At 39.1% G+C, this 16,103-nt stretch overlaps 1 protein-coding gene across 1 annotated transcript in view; it reads right to left on the reverse strand.

Annotated features, from left to right (window-relative positions):
- The window catches only part of dnah6 (dynein, axonemal, heavy chain 6), a 58,611-nt gene that overhangs the window by 31,790 nt on the left and 10,718 nt on the right, over nucleotides 1–16,103 (reverse strand). The window contains exons 28-46 of the mRNA XM_079336848.1: nucleotides 15,642–15,752; nucleotides 15,308–15,433; nucleotides 15,016–15,171; nucleotides 14,687–14,848; nucleotides 12,723–12,860; nucleotides 11,081–11,248; nucleotides 10,848–10,996; nucleotides 9,618–9,725; nucleotides 9,404–9,530; nucleotides 9,022–9,234; nucleotides 8,714–8,935; nucleotides 8,024–8,146; nucleotides 6,518–6,700; nucleotides 6,191–6,334; nucleotides 3,358–3,579; nucleotides 2,818–2,965; nucleotides 2,423–2,580; nucleotides 853–984; nucleotides 319–490 (exon numbers count right to left, since the gene is read on the reverse strand). Coding sequence (XP_079192974.1) covers nucleotides 319–490; nucleotides 853–984; nucleotides 2,423–2,580; nucleotides 2,818–2,965; nucleotides 3,358–3,579; nucleotides 6,191–6,334; nucleotides 6,518–6,700; nucleotides 8,024–8,146; nucleotides 8,714–8,935; nucleotides 9,022–9,234; nucleotides 9,404–9,530; nucleotides 9,618–9,725; nucleotides 10,848–10,996; nucleotides 11,081–11,248; nucleotides 12,723–12,860; nucleotides 14,687–14,848; nucleotides 15,016–15,171; nucleotides 15,308–15,433; nucleotides 15,642–15,752 — 2,962 coding nt within the window. The remainder of the gene's footprint in view (nucleotides 1–318; nucleotides 491–852; nucleotides 985–2,422; nucleotides 2,581–2,817; nucleotides 2,966–3,357; nucleotides 3,580–6,190; nucleotides 6,335–6,517; nucleotides 6,701–8,023; nucleotides 8,147–8,713; nucleotides 8,936–9,021; nucleotides 9,235–9,403; nucleotides 9,531–9,617; nucleotides 9,726–10,847; nucleotides 10,997–11,080; nucleotides 11,249–12,722; nucleotides 12,861–14,686; nucleotides 14,849–15,015; nucleotides 15,172–15,307; nucleotides 15,434–15,641; nucleotides 15,753–16,103) is intronic.

Consider the following 16,103-nt stretch of genomic DNA (forward strand, 5'->3'; position numbering starts at 1 on the left):
TACAAAAAGTGAAATTACTGTTACTTTGTTAGACCAGGAGATAAAGCATGCTGACAGAGACTTATTAATTATGTGTGCAATCATCCCTAAGGAACTGGTATAGGGTAAGACACCCTAAAGCAGTCTACTGGAATTCATATTATTACACATTAGGAGGCCATTACCAACACATTCAAATACTGACTGAGGTTCAGTGTCTTGCCAATGACTACATGTAGTCTGCCAATCTAATCTCTGAGCCACAAATTATCATTGCAGAGGTGTTAGGAGGAGTTCTGAAAGTGTGTGTGTATGCATTTGTATTTGCACATGTCTTACCTTGGACACATTTGGATAAATCACGGAGATTGAAGACATAGTGTGACTTAGCTGGAGTGGGCAACAGGTCTACGCTCAAACGGTTGTATATCTCAACAGCTGCATTTACAATCTGACCAGCACAGTCTTTCACCTCCTGGGAAAACTCACTAAGAAATCCATTCAAGATGGCCTTGAGCGGGTTGGAAAATATCATAACAGGTGTGGGGAAAAAAGGAATAAAATGTAAAGAAAAGTAGGGAATTGGTGAAATGAAGAAACAATAAAGAAGCAAGAGAGCAGGAACAAGATTCAAGATCATTTGTTATGTGTAAAGTTTTTCAGTTCATTTGTAATATTGAAGAAAGGTTTTAAAGCAGTATTATTAAATCAGATATGCAATCTCAGAATAAGTACTAGTAAATACCTAACTATGTGTCTAACATTCTCAATATAATCATTTGTTTAAATCTGTAACTGAAGAAGAACAGTCAATGAGGGCAACAATCTTTGCTGTATTGTCATGAGCTTGTCTGTGCATGGTTGTATTCTCACTTTGAAGATCTGTTTCAGGCTGTGGTCAGAAGGAGTTGGAAGACACAGCATGCTAAAATGTCGAACAAATCGTGCAGTCACTGGATTACGTCCCCCTCCTGGAGGAGCACATGCTGCAGCAATGATCATTTCCTGTAGTTCAGAAAAAAAAGGCTGCGTAAATCCAAAGATGGAAAATGTTGCAGCTGAAAGTCATTGTTTTTCTAACAGTCTTAACCCAAAGACATTCTTTTGACAGTAACATAACTTATTTAAAATCAGCACAATTCCATATCAGGAGTGGATAAATAAATGAAAACACATAACAATAACAATAACAATAACAATAATAATAATTTACACTTTATTAATCCCACGAGGGGAAATTCAGTTTTTACACTCTGTCTAACACACACATAGGCCGAGATACACACTCATGCACAAACAGGGTTCTAGTGACATGCATTAATGGAGAGGTCTCAGAGTGAGGGGGCTGCCCACAGCGAGCGCTCCAGAGCAGTTTTGGGGTTCGGTGCCTTGCTCAGGGGCACCTCGGCAGTGCTCAGGAAATGGACTGGCACCTCTCCAGTTACCAGACCAGTTTCCGGACTTGGTCCGTGCCGGGACTTGAACCGGCGACCCTCCGGTTCCCAACCCAAGTCCCTACAGACTGAGCTACTGCCGCCCCCAATAATAATAATAATAATAATAATAATAATAATAATAATAATAATAATAATAATAATAATAATAATAATAATAATAATAATAATAATAATAATAATAATAATAGTAGTACAGTTTCTTTTTAACACACTTCAGAGGTTTTGGTATAAAATGTCAAAGTGCTCCAGAGTTCTACTTTCAATGATAAACTCATTTATTATCAGTGTTTTTCAGCAAAGAAAGCTTAACTCTCTTAACATGTAGAGAATTAGCATCATCTTCTTTTTTTACATTATTCCATTGGAATGTTTATGTTGCTTACTGCCACTTTCAGAGAGAACACATGTTCATATATTTAAGTTTGGGGTTTTGATTTAATTAAATGGCTATATTAAAGAAAAGTTGCCTCTACTACCTCAATTGTTGCCTCAAGGTTTTAGTTAGAGAAATGAAATATTTATATGATCTGATATGAGATTATAAACTAATTCAGATTTAGAAGAGATATCTTACTTTTAACATCATATTTCAATGAAATAGATAAACATGATTTGCTCTTTTTTTCATTCACTTTTGTTGTTGTTGTTGTCAAGTGTAGGTCTACACTTTGGTGTTTAAGCCTAAGGCCAACCAATGCATAAAAAACTGGGTGCAGCAACAACTTTCCCAGGAGCATCACTCATCACCTAGCTGTAGCTGTGGGTCATTCATCCGAAAGAGTAACTAGGATGAAAATATAAAAAAAAACTTAACATTAAAGATGAATTTGATTTGATTTTGAGACTAAAAATAGTACCATCTCTGCTAGAAAAAAGGTTTGAACTACGAATGCTGATTACAATAGGTGCCAGCAAAGATAACAAGCTGAGACTATATCTCCATTTTAGTATGCTTTACATAGCTCCAAGATGCTACCCAGTTATACCTGGATCTTTTTCCAGAAGAAGTGTTTTCTGTCATAGAAGCCAGAAAAGTCCTGGAACTGACGGAGGAGTTCTATAGGTGGCTGAGATCCATAACTGTCTAGCTTAGGCATATTAAGATCATCAACAAAGACGATTAGCTTTTTGTTTGCAGGAGCGCCTAAAGAAAAGTAAAAGGATAAAAACAGAAGGAGAATGGGTCAACAGTTGAATTGATTGACAAATAACATTAAACGATAATAATGTATGCATTTCAGAATGATAAAGGAATAAAGTAAAGACCAGCTATGGAAATGTGCAACAATAGAGATTTAATGGACTTTTGGTCACATCTTTTCTGTTTTTTTCTCTATTGCAATTAATAAATGACTGTTGTAATGACACTTTCAAACATTACCCATTATGTTTTTCCTCTTTTTTTCCAGCTTGGACTCAATCATCTCCTGTGTTCGAGCAGAGGAGGTCTGAGCAGAGAAGTTGATGAAGACTGGAAGGTACCCCGCATTTTCCTGGATATTATTTAGAAGACCTCGAGCCAATACAGACTGTAAGGGACAGGCGCATAAACATTTCAAAAATACTTTTGTAGATTGAAATATCATTGTTTTTAAAATATTCACTTATTTATCCACTTACCAAACTTAAAGGACCTTTGGTTTAGCAAAATAAATCCACACTTTGAGAGATCATAGATTTAGTGTATTTTGTCAATTCGTAAGATTAATTTCATCATTTCTCCAAATTTGACCCAGAGATTGGTCTTTGTCTATTCAGCGCTTTTTTTTATTCTTGAGTACATAAGTGGGCAAATAAAATTCAGAACAGTCTACCACCTGGGTTTTACTTGCTACATTTTTGGTCTCATAAAAATGGTAAAAGACACAATGTTATAAGTACTACATATGTGTTGGAAAAGTTTGAAATCAAAGACTCTCACCTTCCCCACTCCAGTTTCCCCTGTAAAGAGTACAGAACGTTGCACAGATAACAGTTTCTCCATCAGGTAGCCGTAGCGGACAGTGTCTGTGGTCGGAACCAGCATCTCAAAAAAGGGCTGCTCCTTGATGTAATTAAATGAAGGGATGACCGTCTCCCATGACTCTAGCTGCTTGTGTTCAAAGTTCAGGTACACACCCCACAAGGTACCACTCTTAGGCAGCTAGACAGCACACATATGAATGAAAACAATTAATCCAAATAGATGCATGAAAAAAATTCAAAAAACATAGTTTCAATAATTTACATAAATGATTGATGTTTGATTTGCTAACATAGCTTCTAGGATTCATGCAAATGGCTTGAACTTGTATAGCACATTTTTAGTCCTCTCACTACTCAAAGCACTTTGTAGGAAGGAAGGAAGGAAGGAAGGATGGATGGATGGATGGATGGATATATGATCATGATAACATTTCTCTGCTTGCAAGAGGTGAGCTGTTGTACAGTGTTATGGCTTTCGGTAGGAAAGATTTCCTGTATCTGTCCTTCTGGCAGCGGAGTTGGACCAGCCTATTGGAGAAGATGCTCCGCTGACTGTCCAGTAGGTGGTGCAGAGGGTGATCAGGATTATACATAATGGATATCAGTTTGTTCAGATTCCTCCTCTCTGCCACCACTACAAAGAGTCCAGCTTGTAGCCCGTCACAGAGCAGGCCTTCTTAATGAGCTTGTCCAGTCTCTTAATGTTGCCAGCTCCAGCGCTGCTCCACACTGGCTACAACAGACTGATAGAAGATCTCCAACATCTTGCTGCACACGTTAAAGTATCTCAGCTTCCTCAGAAAGAAGAGGCTGCTCATCCCATTTTGTACACAGTCTGAGTGTTGGCCTTCCAGTTCAGCCTGTTGTCTATCTTGACGCCCAGGTACTTGTACTCCTCCACCACAGTCACATCCTCTCTCAGGATACACAGAGGTTGTGGTTCTGTCCTCTTCCTTCTGAAGTCGATCACCATCTCTTTGGTCTTGTCCACGTTCAGAATCAGGTGATCCCACTCCACAAAGACATCCACCAGCACCCTGTACTCTTCCTCTTTCCCATCACTTATACACCCCACCACTGCAGAATCATCAGAACATTTCTACAAATGGCATGACCTGGAGTTGTACTGGAAGTGAGAGGTGTACAAGATAATAAGCAAAGGAGACAACACAGTCCACTGTGGCGCTCCTGTACTGCTCTCTACCATTCCAGACTGAACACAGCCCAGTCAGACAAACTGTGGTCTGTCTGTCATGTAGTTGGTAATCCAGGAGGCAAAGGGCAAGTTCGCCACCATCGCCTGCAGCTTCTCCTCCAGCAGTTGTGGCTGGATGGTGTTGAATGCACTGGAGAAATCAAAGAAGATGATTCTCAGAGTGCAGCCGTTTCCCTCCAGATGTGAGTGAGCACGCTGCAGCAGGTAGATGATCTCGACTCCCAAGTCTGGCTGGTAGGCAAATTGTAGAGGGTCAAGGGACAGTTTCACCTGTGGCCTGAGGTTGGTCAAGAAAAGCCTCTCAAGCACCTTCGTCACGAGATGTAAGAGCAACTGGTCGATAATCTTTGAGGTCAGATGGCGTTGTCTTCTTCAGGACCGGGACAAAGCAAAATGTCCTCCATAGCACCAGTATCCTCTACTGACTCAGACTCAGGTTGAAGAGGCGCAGGTCTTAAGAACCCCTTGGCTGATGCCATCAGGGCCTGGAGCCTTGCTCGTGTTGCGTTTCTCCAGCTGTCTCTTTACCTGGCCAGTTGTTAGAGTCAGGCGGGACATGGAGCAGTTCACTTCCAGGGTTTGTTATTTGGAAAACAGCGTGTACAGTCCGGGCTGGTAAAGCAGTGTTTTCACAGAATTTGATGTATTCTGTGATGCAGTCAGTCATGCTGTTGATGTCCTCACTATGTGGCTCACAGAGTACATCCCAGTCTGTGGAGTCAAAGCAGTCCTGCAGTACCACCTTACCATCCTGTGACCCCTCCTAACAGTCCTTGTGGTCAAACGCTGCCTTTGAATCAAGAGGATATACTATGGTGTCAGGATTTCAGACCTTGCTCCGGGCAGTAGCACCCTGGAGAGCGCCATCAGCGGATCCCGTGTGTAAACAATGCCCTCACTTTGCTGTGCGTTGCTCTCCGTTACAAAGAGTGTTGAAAGTAACAGCGAAAAAAAGTTCCAAAAACGAAAGTAGCCAATGCCGCTTAGAAGAGTATAAACTAATAAACTAAAAACACGCAGTAAATAATAATTTAGCAAACACGTACAACACTACAAATCACACCTACGATTTCACAACCATGCACGCACTAATGAAAGAGGCTTTTTGTACTGTTATACATGTCTCTAAAATAACAGAGTGTGAACCAGAATTTCCCCCTCTGTGATTAATAAAGTAAATTAAATAACAATAAATTTAACAAATAACCAATGTCATCTCGAGAAGTTTTTAAAAAAGTAGTATATATTATAACAATTTTTCAGAATAAATGTCGTCCAGTAATTCACATTTGTACTTAGATTATATTACTACTATATATGAGGTCATTTTCAGGCTTTGTCAAATATATTTTATTTTAATAACAGAAATGTATTTTTCTAAGCCTATTAGAAATTAGGCATTAAACAAACCTCGAGGCAAAGCACAGTCTGACGACAAAGTTGTCAAAAACACCAGCAGTATACAAATGTCAGCATAATGCAAAAACTTTTAGGTTATTCAATTTTCCCCATGAGGTATTAGTGTGGGTGTGTGTGTGTGTGTGTGTGTGTGTGTGTATACAGGTGTACATACCTTGGCATTTTTGTTATCTTCAAACTGCTCCCTGACAAAGGTGTCAAAAGTATCCCAGTGACAACAGGTCAGGTTGCCGCCTATTGCCCACAGGTAGCAAAATATGAAAGTCTGGCATAATACATTATTGAGTTGTTTGGGATCCTAAAACCAACACACAGACAGAAATGATTAGTATACACTAACCCAAACAATGCTATTGTCAGTTTATGTCGTAGGGTCTTATCATCCATATGGTATTGATGTCTTCTGTGGCTTAAACATTGGAGCTTCTTTGTCAAAATGTCCTGATACTCAAGTAACATTCAGATCTTCTGTTTAATGTACCATGTTGAGATCTGGCCCTGCTTTTCCCAGCAGCAGTGCCTCTAGCAGGGAGCACAGGGTGGTGACTTTACTGATGTCCACCTGGCGAATCGCCTGGGTACAATGCTTTAGGACAAACTGAAGACCCTTCTCCACATACTGCTCAAACAGCTCCAGTAGGTATTTTCGAACTGCATCTGGGAGCTTGAGAGTAGGGACAGGGACAGTCATAGTGAAAGGGTTCAGGCAGAAGAGGGAGAAAAGAAATTCAGTTGTATAACCAAAAACACAATGTAGTTACTTTTCCTTTACGTTACTGAGACCGTGACAGACAGAGTTAATAAGTCTGTTCAAATGTTCAGGGTGTCCTTTAGTTTAAAGCAGGCCCTGGACTATGTTTACCTCACACCAGGCCAAGAGTGAGAGACTGGCATATTTTCACACTGGAAAAACCGAGGATTAATCATTTTCATGCTAAGAGCAAAGTTAATTGGCACAACTCTAGCATATGTCTGCTGCAGCCAGCTTTGCTTAGCATAAAGCCCATGTATATGGGGAAAATTTAGACTAGATAAATAGATAAATTAAAGGGATACTTCACCCATTTACGTGAAGCTGTTTATGATTAGAAACATGGTAGTAGTGTTGAATGGTCGTGAATCCAGCCCTCATTTTGCCCTGAGACGAGTAAAATATGTTTTTCTTTGCTTGAAAGTTTTCTTCATGTGATGCAAAAAGCGTCATATTGCATCACATGAAGAAAACTTCCAAGCAAAGAAAAACATATTTTTCTCGTCTCAGGGCAAAATGAGTGCTGGATTCACGACCATTCAACACTACTACCATGTTTCTAATGATACAAAGCTTCATGCAAATGGGTGAAGTATCCCTTTAAGCTATTTAGCGTTAAAAACAGAAGGCTTACCTTGCCCCATAGAGTTACACTGACCGACTGTTTCAGTCAATGTTGCTAAGAGTAAATCCCACAACTCAGTTTTGTAAGTGTCATAAAACAGATAAACTGAATCCAAAACTCAAACAAGGAAAATAAATGAAGAAAATAAAAGGTATAAAATCTGATTTTTTTTTCCATAAAGAAAACTATTTTTGAATTTATAGATTATATAAATCAATATCTAACAACATAAAAGCCATTCTCACTGCAGTTCTCAGTAACTTGTAATAACTCGGGTCTGATGATGCAGGCTATAAACTTTAATATGCTTTCATAAAGATATAAAATTATATGTAGGGCTTATGTTTCCTTATTCTTATATTAGATGCTAATTACATATAAAAGATAGGTCCGAGCACGTGATGTTGAAATGGTGCCTACTGCTCCTTACTTACCAATTTAAAGGGAGAGAAAGATTTGTGGAGATATATGCTGTACTGCATGTATTACAGAAGAGAACCAGTTTAGCAAACATGCTTCAGAGGGCACATTTTAAAATAATGGAAATGCTTATAGCCTCTCTGTTATTTTAAACATGACACTTAAAATCTGGGAACAACAGAGATTAAGACCTTTGATCCAAGACCACTGAACCATGTCTGGACGAATGGCATCCACTTGAGCTCATCTGGATCAATATAAACCATCCCACAGCGACTGACTGTGGCTGGAGATGCAACAGCTAAATCCTGGACCTGAAAAACACAGGATTATATGATGGTATGAGAGCACACGATGCTTAAAAACTGTGAAAGTATTCATTAAAGTAGAGAATAGGATATCAAGTTGAAGACCTTGACGAATGCTCAGCACCGTTAAATTGAATTTGGACAGTGACATGTAAAATTCCACTTGCACTTTAATGAAAAAACAATATGTAACTTGATCGCTTTTAGTTTAAAATGGATGCAAATCATTTGAGAGAATTGTCTCTCAATACCCCCTCCTCCCTGTGCATATGTTTAGCTAGCTCTCCATTTTTCAAAAGCATAATTTTCTATCCTAGTTCAGTTTGCTACTTGCCTGTCAAACCGAACTGAGGGGCATCCAAAACCGCTATGTGGGGATGCCCTAAAAAAGCCTACCTTCTCTGGTCAAAACAAGTACAGAGCATTCTGGACTGGAATCGAAACTTAGAGGGAAAACATACTGGCTGCTGCACTGAATTCAGCACTTCAACATGGTATGTCAGACGATATAGTCAGATGATGTAATGATTTGATTTAGCAGATATCTTGCATAGTGCTCCTTTAAGCTTTCACCTCAAACACCATATGTATGGATGGAGTAAGTTTGATGCGCTCGCTGTTTGCCAGACAGAGCATCTTGTTGTCATCCAGCACGGTGTTCATGTTCTCAATCCACAAGGCGTCAACTGGCCCGTCGCAGATCACCCACTTGTGGTCGTTGCTGGTGTCGTTGCATGCATCACGGACACTTATTGCGATCAGACCATCCCGCCACTCCAGTGTTAATGTATTAACCTGATGTGTTGAGATGAAACATGAGTTTAAAATATAGAGGAAAGGGAAGAGGCAGTTATGTAACATGTTTTCCCTGACCGCAATACCTCTCCATAGAGCTCTCCCATGGTAACAGATTTTGGGTTGAGGACATACGTCTTGACAGGCTGATAGAAGGGATTGCTATCACTGTATCCTTCACGGTAGAGTATTTCCAGAGTGTCAGCCAAGATGGTGTAGACAGTGGTCTTACCTCCACCAGTTGGTCCCACCAACATTACACCATGACGCACTATCATGGTCTCATAAAATTGTATCACCTGGTTGTGTAGTCGTAGAAAGAGAACAAGGAAAGGACTGGCAAAATTAAAATGACAGAGAAATTGACAAATACATTCATTGGGAGGTTTAATGGAGGAAAAAAAAAATATATATATCTTAAAATGTACATATTTTTATACTTAATAAAATACTCTTTCCCCCTTGTACCTTTTTGATCATGCAAGGCAGTGGCTGCAGGTTACGCTTAACCAGAGACTCCAGGATGGTTGAATGTAGTATACCATAATCATGTTCAGGGATAGACACACCGGGAAAGAGGTCTGATAGTATTCCACTAGAGGGGTTCATACATATATATAGTTCACATTTGGTTTGCATTTGTATCACCAGAATTAAGGATGCACTTTCTAATCTAACTTACCTAAAGAGCACAGCGTCATTAACAAGGAACTTTGGCAGGTTTGAATCCCTTAATGCCCTGATAAGAACAACGGTCTCATCAAGATGGGGGTTTTCTCTCTTCAAAGACCTGAGATAACAGAAGAACAATATCTTACTCAGAAGAGTAACATCTCGGCAAAGGAAGCCAAAATATCACTTGCCAAATTCAATAGTTACCTGAGATTCACCTAATAACCATAAGATAAATATGACTTTCATTACAACTTTAAACTCATTTAAGATATAATATCTATTATATATAATACATATATTATATTCTATATTATAACAATTATTCTATATTTATATAATAAATATGTATTGTACTGTATAAATTAAGCATTTCAAACAAATGGAATTCTGAGGTTTGAATGAAGAAGTACTTCTTCATTCAAATTGTCAGTCATGATCACAGGAAGATTTGGTGTTTTTCAACAGTTTACCCGCCTTGTCTATTTAATCACTTGTCTACTATTCCATTTGTTACAATGAGAAGTGTGTGCTAAATTTAAATATACTGTATATAAATCAAATTTTCCAATTAATCAAAGCCTTTCCTATTCATGTTTGCAGCACAAATTGGATATGAACTATAGGCATGGACATGTATTTGTGTAGTGTGAGTGTGTGTCAGTCACAATGGTTCACCTGGCTACTTTAAAAGGACCAATATGTAAGTCAGACATGCAGAGATTAAAATAGATTCTGCAGTCCAAATTCAAAACATTGGAAATAGTTACACGCCCTCGACCCGAGAGCTCAAGATTGCCATGTCACAGACGTGCAAATTTCTGTGTTTAAATAGCTCTGCTTTGGTTTAGAAACCTTTCTGCTTTCTAACCTCTCTCCATTTTTCAAAAGCATATTTAATATTTATCCCAGTTTTAACCAGGTTTCGTGGAGAAAAAAACGTGGAGGCTATTTGGGTCAGGAAGAACCAGTTATATCTGAACCAATTTGCTGCAAACCCCTCACCACTTAAAACGGCCAAGTGGCAGTGTTCTGGTAAAAAAGTAACTAGATAAATAACTCATGAGGAGGATATACTGGCTGATGCATTTTTGATGGAGAAGCCATCACAACATAGCATGTTTCCTTAATGTGATGATAGTGGTAAAGAAATGTTATGATTGATCTCAGTAAATATCTCACATATTGGACGTTTACACTAAATGCATGCGTGTCAGTAGATGTACGAGAGTTCTCTGACCCTGCCATGACTAGGACAGACTTGACAGCTCTCATTCCAAAGTCATAGTGGTCCTGTTGGGACAGCTGCTCAGAGCAAAGCTTATACATCTGGGTCATTTTCCTTGCTAGAGTTCTACTGGACTCAAACCCTTCTGAGTACAAAATCACCTGAGGAGAGAGAAGGAACAAAGGATTACACCCTATTGTGTAGAAAAGAAAATCACAAAAATACATGCACAAAGAGCCTGTTACCTCGGCAATGAGTGCATAGTTTGGCACCATCATGGCTACAGGTCTAAAGAGAGCTTTGAGGTTGTCAGGTAGCTCTGTTCTTCCAGCATAGCCAGGGTTCATGGTAATGAACGCAGCACAGGTCATCACCAACTTGATCTCCTGGCCCTCAAATCGAAACCTTGTCATCTGCAGAGCACACACTTAGACTAAGATGAGCTTGTTCATTAGTGGTATGTAAAAAAAAAAGAAAAAAAAAAAAGCAAATTAACTTTTAATTTGGTAAATTAAAAGTTACTAAAATATATGAAAATTAATCATGGAAAAAGAAACTCAGATCAATAACTACATTAAAAAAAATTAGATAGATTAAATAGATGATGTCATAAGTTATTTCTTGTTCCTTAATCAACTGAGCTGTGCAGGAGTTTTTCTTTCTTAAGTCAAATGAGAAAGATGCAGCAGAGTTGTTGTATTTTTTTCATCACTGTGATTACTGGGAGACACTGCTGAGGCTTATCCACTGTGTACCTAACGGGGAAATAAATGCATGTGATTACCGGTAATCACAATTTAAAAAAATGATACATTCATTTTTTACCTTTATTCACTGCGGTTAACTAGTTTAATATATCTTTGGCAGTGGCCCTTTTGTAATGCCTCCTAAACTGACAGCCCTATCTGTACATCATAGAAAATATGGTAATGCTTTAAATTAGTTACCGGTATGCTGCAGTAGATTACTAGCTGCAATTCAACTACCGGTATATGTTTGTTTGGTCGTTTATTAGTTTAGTTATCAGGGACCAAATAAGATTAATCTCACAGAGAGAAGATGATTTGTACCAGATTATAGCAGTGTGCTAATTTCCATCTGCAGACATAGAATGCAGCACATACAATACAGTGAAATGTATAAATTCACATCAAATCACAATAAATATTATACACATATGCTAAGACCTAAGACTTCACACCTACACTACAATTAAATTAATGCATGTGCCAGAAAGAGACTGCTGCGTTGGTGAAACGAATCACAGTTGATCCATGTTCCTTTTGGATCAACCTCCATGGATCGGTCTGCATGTGATCCGGAATCGATGGAAAATATATCAGTATGGTGTAAAATATATAAATGTAATTTCTACTGATCCTTTTTGACATACAGTATGTATATGTACATTTATATATTATTGTGGGTATGGTTATATCAAATGCTGCTTTAAACTTTGTTACACTGAACCATGTCCAAAAACTGAAGATAAGTAGATGTATATGCCCAAACTCCCCGTTTGTTGTTTGTCATACTCACATAGCAAGTGCAGAGAGACACACATAAGCTAAAAGGAAGATGTGTTTAATTTAAATGTTCAACCGAGTCAAAGCTCACGGAGAAAAAAAAAGGTCTTGAAAAGATTTAAAAAATACATATACATTTTTGTAGATATGAGCAAACTTTTAATGCACAGAGAAAGTTCTTGAGAGCAGATTGATGTTGTCATACTGGTGTAATGGTAACACCTGTCTTATTTGACTTTTACGTTTCCTGCTAACATTGTATAAAAATATACCGTGACATGTCTTTATTGAACAGGAGTGTTCATGTGTGCGTGTGTGTGTGCGTGTGTGTGTGTGTGTGTGTGTGTGTGTGTGTGTGTACCTTAGCAGCTTTGGCGTTTCTTATGGTTATGAGCTGCTGAGCGATGACGGACAGCACTTCAATGTCGATTCTGTTAAATTCATCAAAACAACACCAAGCACCTGACTGAGCGAGCCCACTGAAGAAGCGCCCCATCATCTAGAAAGAACAGTTAATTCTGATGAAATAAATAACATAAATACTCAATTATAAAGTCAAAACCTGAACATAGTTATAAAAACATAAACAGGTTCTGGGGTCTCAGCAGTGTTTAACAAAGTGGGCGTATTGAGAATCTGAAACTTTTACTGTAACCCGCCTTAGTTTTAGAAGAGAGATATATATACTGAGGAGACTATGTAGTGAGAACAGCCAACAGATTTTCAAACCTCACAAAAATTGCAAATACTACTTTTAAGATCAATAGGATGGAGAACTCATTGTTCTCTGCTGACAGTCATTTATCTATCGGAAGTTAAAATTAGATTAAGATTGGACCAGCTACTCCTAATACAAACTGAAATCCAGTACCACATAACACTGTCTAAACATTAAATTATTACTTATTGTTCTCTTCTCTTTGGAGAATGCTAACGAGGCATTCTTTTGATTTCATTCAGATCCTTTGGACTGGTAGATTAGTTTGTCTATTTCGAGAAATGTTCCACTGGTCCACAGTCGGACTGAATATCAAAACATTCTGAGGCATGAGCCTTTGGGTTTGGAAGAGCTTCCTGTATTTACTAAAGACACAGTGGACATTGAAATATACTGTAGCCATTAATATTAATTTAGAAACAAAAACAAGAACTTAATTTACTGATCATTAAATATCTTTTGAATAATAAACTGTTATATTTGTAAATCCAGCTGTTTTAATCGGCCTTTGCAGGATTTGATGTCCATATACGAAACCATAATCTATTGTCTTTAAGTGCAGAGTTCGAAGCCTTCTTTTACTTCATCACTGATCTGCTGAAATGTAAGCTCTTCACAAAACAAACAGGTCAAACAGGTAAAAACCTTAAATTGAACAAAGGAAGAAGGTTCAGATTATATTCATCACTCACTCAATGTCTGTCTAATATGATGCCTACAGTATGAGGCCATGTGCTTCGTCCTCTTGCTTTATTAACTAACATTACAAATCCAAAAGCCGTTAACTGCTAACTCCTTTTGTTTTCCTGACACTATTATGACCTTTTAGCCACTGTGTAGCTATAACTGCAGACTCCCTGCCTACTGTGACGTCCTTGATTTATGCTCTTCAGGCAGCTAGTGAGAGGGTAGGCTTGTAAAAGAAAGGAATGGATTACATCTGGAGTCAGTTAGAAGTTGACTGGTGTTTATATTTCTTAACAGTATTTTTAACTGTTCAGCACTGTCCTTTGTGTACTGGCACATTGTACAGTTCAGCAATCCTGCCATCTAAAGGTTAGTTTATGTTTCTGCATCACATCGACGGCGACGCGCACCTCCAAAAAATCCTGGCTACGTGTCGTGTCGACGCAAACTGCAAGGACTGAGCTTGATCCGCTTCGAACGTCATTTCTGGCAGTTGGTTTCCGGTCACAACACAACAACATGACTAATCGAAGAGGTCAAAAAATACAACCATCTTCACAACTCATCATCAAAACACTATAATGACTGCCAAATGGCGAATAATTCCTCGGGGGAAGTATCAAAAAACAAGGGGCGGGAGGTCGCCAGATGTATAAAGAGGTTGAAGAACCACACAAAGACACAGCCACACTCCCCTAGCAGCTTGGCGGTGAATTGCAGAGCAACGCAGTGTTCCCTCGATGTAGACCTACGAATGCTCAACCACGGCGTCGGGTCTACGCCGTCGATGCAACGTGGAAGCATAAACTAGGCTTTAGTAGGTACTGACATGTGGTACAGCCTGAGAATAATTGTGTCATTGAAGAGGACATGATCTATCAGGTTCGGTTTAGTAACAATTACAGCTTATTCTTTCTAACCTTGTAGTCAAGTCCATCAGAGCAGTTGAAGACCACACACTGTATTGCCAGGGCTTTAGCAAGGTCCTTGGTAGTCTCTGTTTTTCCTGTTCCAGCTGGCCCAGCTGGAGCTCCTCCCAGGTCTAACTGGAGAGCTCCCATCAGACATAAATAGCAACGATCCTGCATATCAGTAAAGGTAAAAGATATGGGACACTTTGAGCCATTGGGATCAGCCCAAAATATGCCACATTTTCAGTTTGTGCCTTTACATGACACACAGTTCATGGTGCACCATAAATTCCCTAAAGAGATTTAGTAGCTTTTTCTATACATGTCTGTGTGGTTACCGTAAGGGGTGTGATAACCAGTCTAGGACAGGCACCCAGGTATTCATTGCCATAAATGTAAGTAGACAAAGCCATGGTGGCTATACAGCTGTCCAGGTCCATGTCCCAGTAGTAGCGCAGTTGTCTCTGCCATTCAAAATTTGACCTTGTGTCCACCTGAAAAAGAAGGCTGAAGTTACTCTAAGAATTTGAGTTGAAACGAGTATTTTTGATACCTGTAAATAAATGAGCCTAAAATTTCAAGTAAAGGACGCTCCTTGGTGTAAATATGTGTTTCCTACATTGCAGTTACCTTCTGGAAAACTAAATCTGTGACAATGTCTCTGGCATGGACGTCAATGGTGATGAGGGCAGTTATGATACTGCGATGCAAAGCAGGAAGCTCTCCTCGAACCAGTCCTGCCAGGGCATTCAGCCTCTGAATACAAACAAACAATTGCACATGCATATAAAAACATGCATACAGTAGTCAGACCCACAGCCACACACAAAGAATGGGTGGTAAAGTTCAGGCTAGAAAAGCAGTAATTCTCGGGGGAACAAAAGTTAACTGTCTGCTTTTCTCACAAGTCAATGAAGAAAAAGGCAAGCGGTTAACTTATAGAGGACAGAAATATAGTGTTTACTTCAAAGTTAGCAAGTTCAAATTTCTGCAGGGCAGCAAAGTGGTCATGGTCTCCCTCCAGGCAGGAATCCATATCCTTGCACCACATCATCTGGGAGATGGTAAGCACCACCTGTTGAAAACAAAGACAAATGAAAGAACATATTCCAGTAAAATACTACTAGTAAATACTTTTATCTAATTAGTGTGAAATATTATCAAACAATAGTACACAAGCCTGTTACTTAGTTCTTAAAGGCAGGGTTGGTAATTTTCAAAAACTAGCATGATTTTGAAAGTATATATATATATTTTTTTTATTGTATAGGACAGAGGACAGATCAGAATGGGAGAGAGAGAATGGGGTGAGATATGCGGTAAGGTTGCCACGGACCGGACGCAAACCCTGGTCGTCCGTATGAGGACCGTTGCCTCGATACATGGAGACGCGCGCAGTGCCACCGGGGCCCCCATGATTTTGAAA

The sequence above is a fragment of the Symphodus melops genome (genome assembly GCF_947650265.1).
Source record: "Symphodus melops genome assembly, chromosome: 2".
Taxonomy (NCBI): Eukaryota; Metazoa; Chordata; class Actinopteri; order Labriformes; family Labridae; genus Symphodus; species Symphodus melops.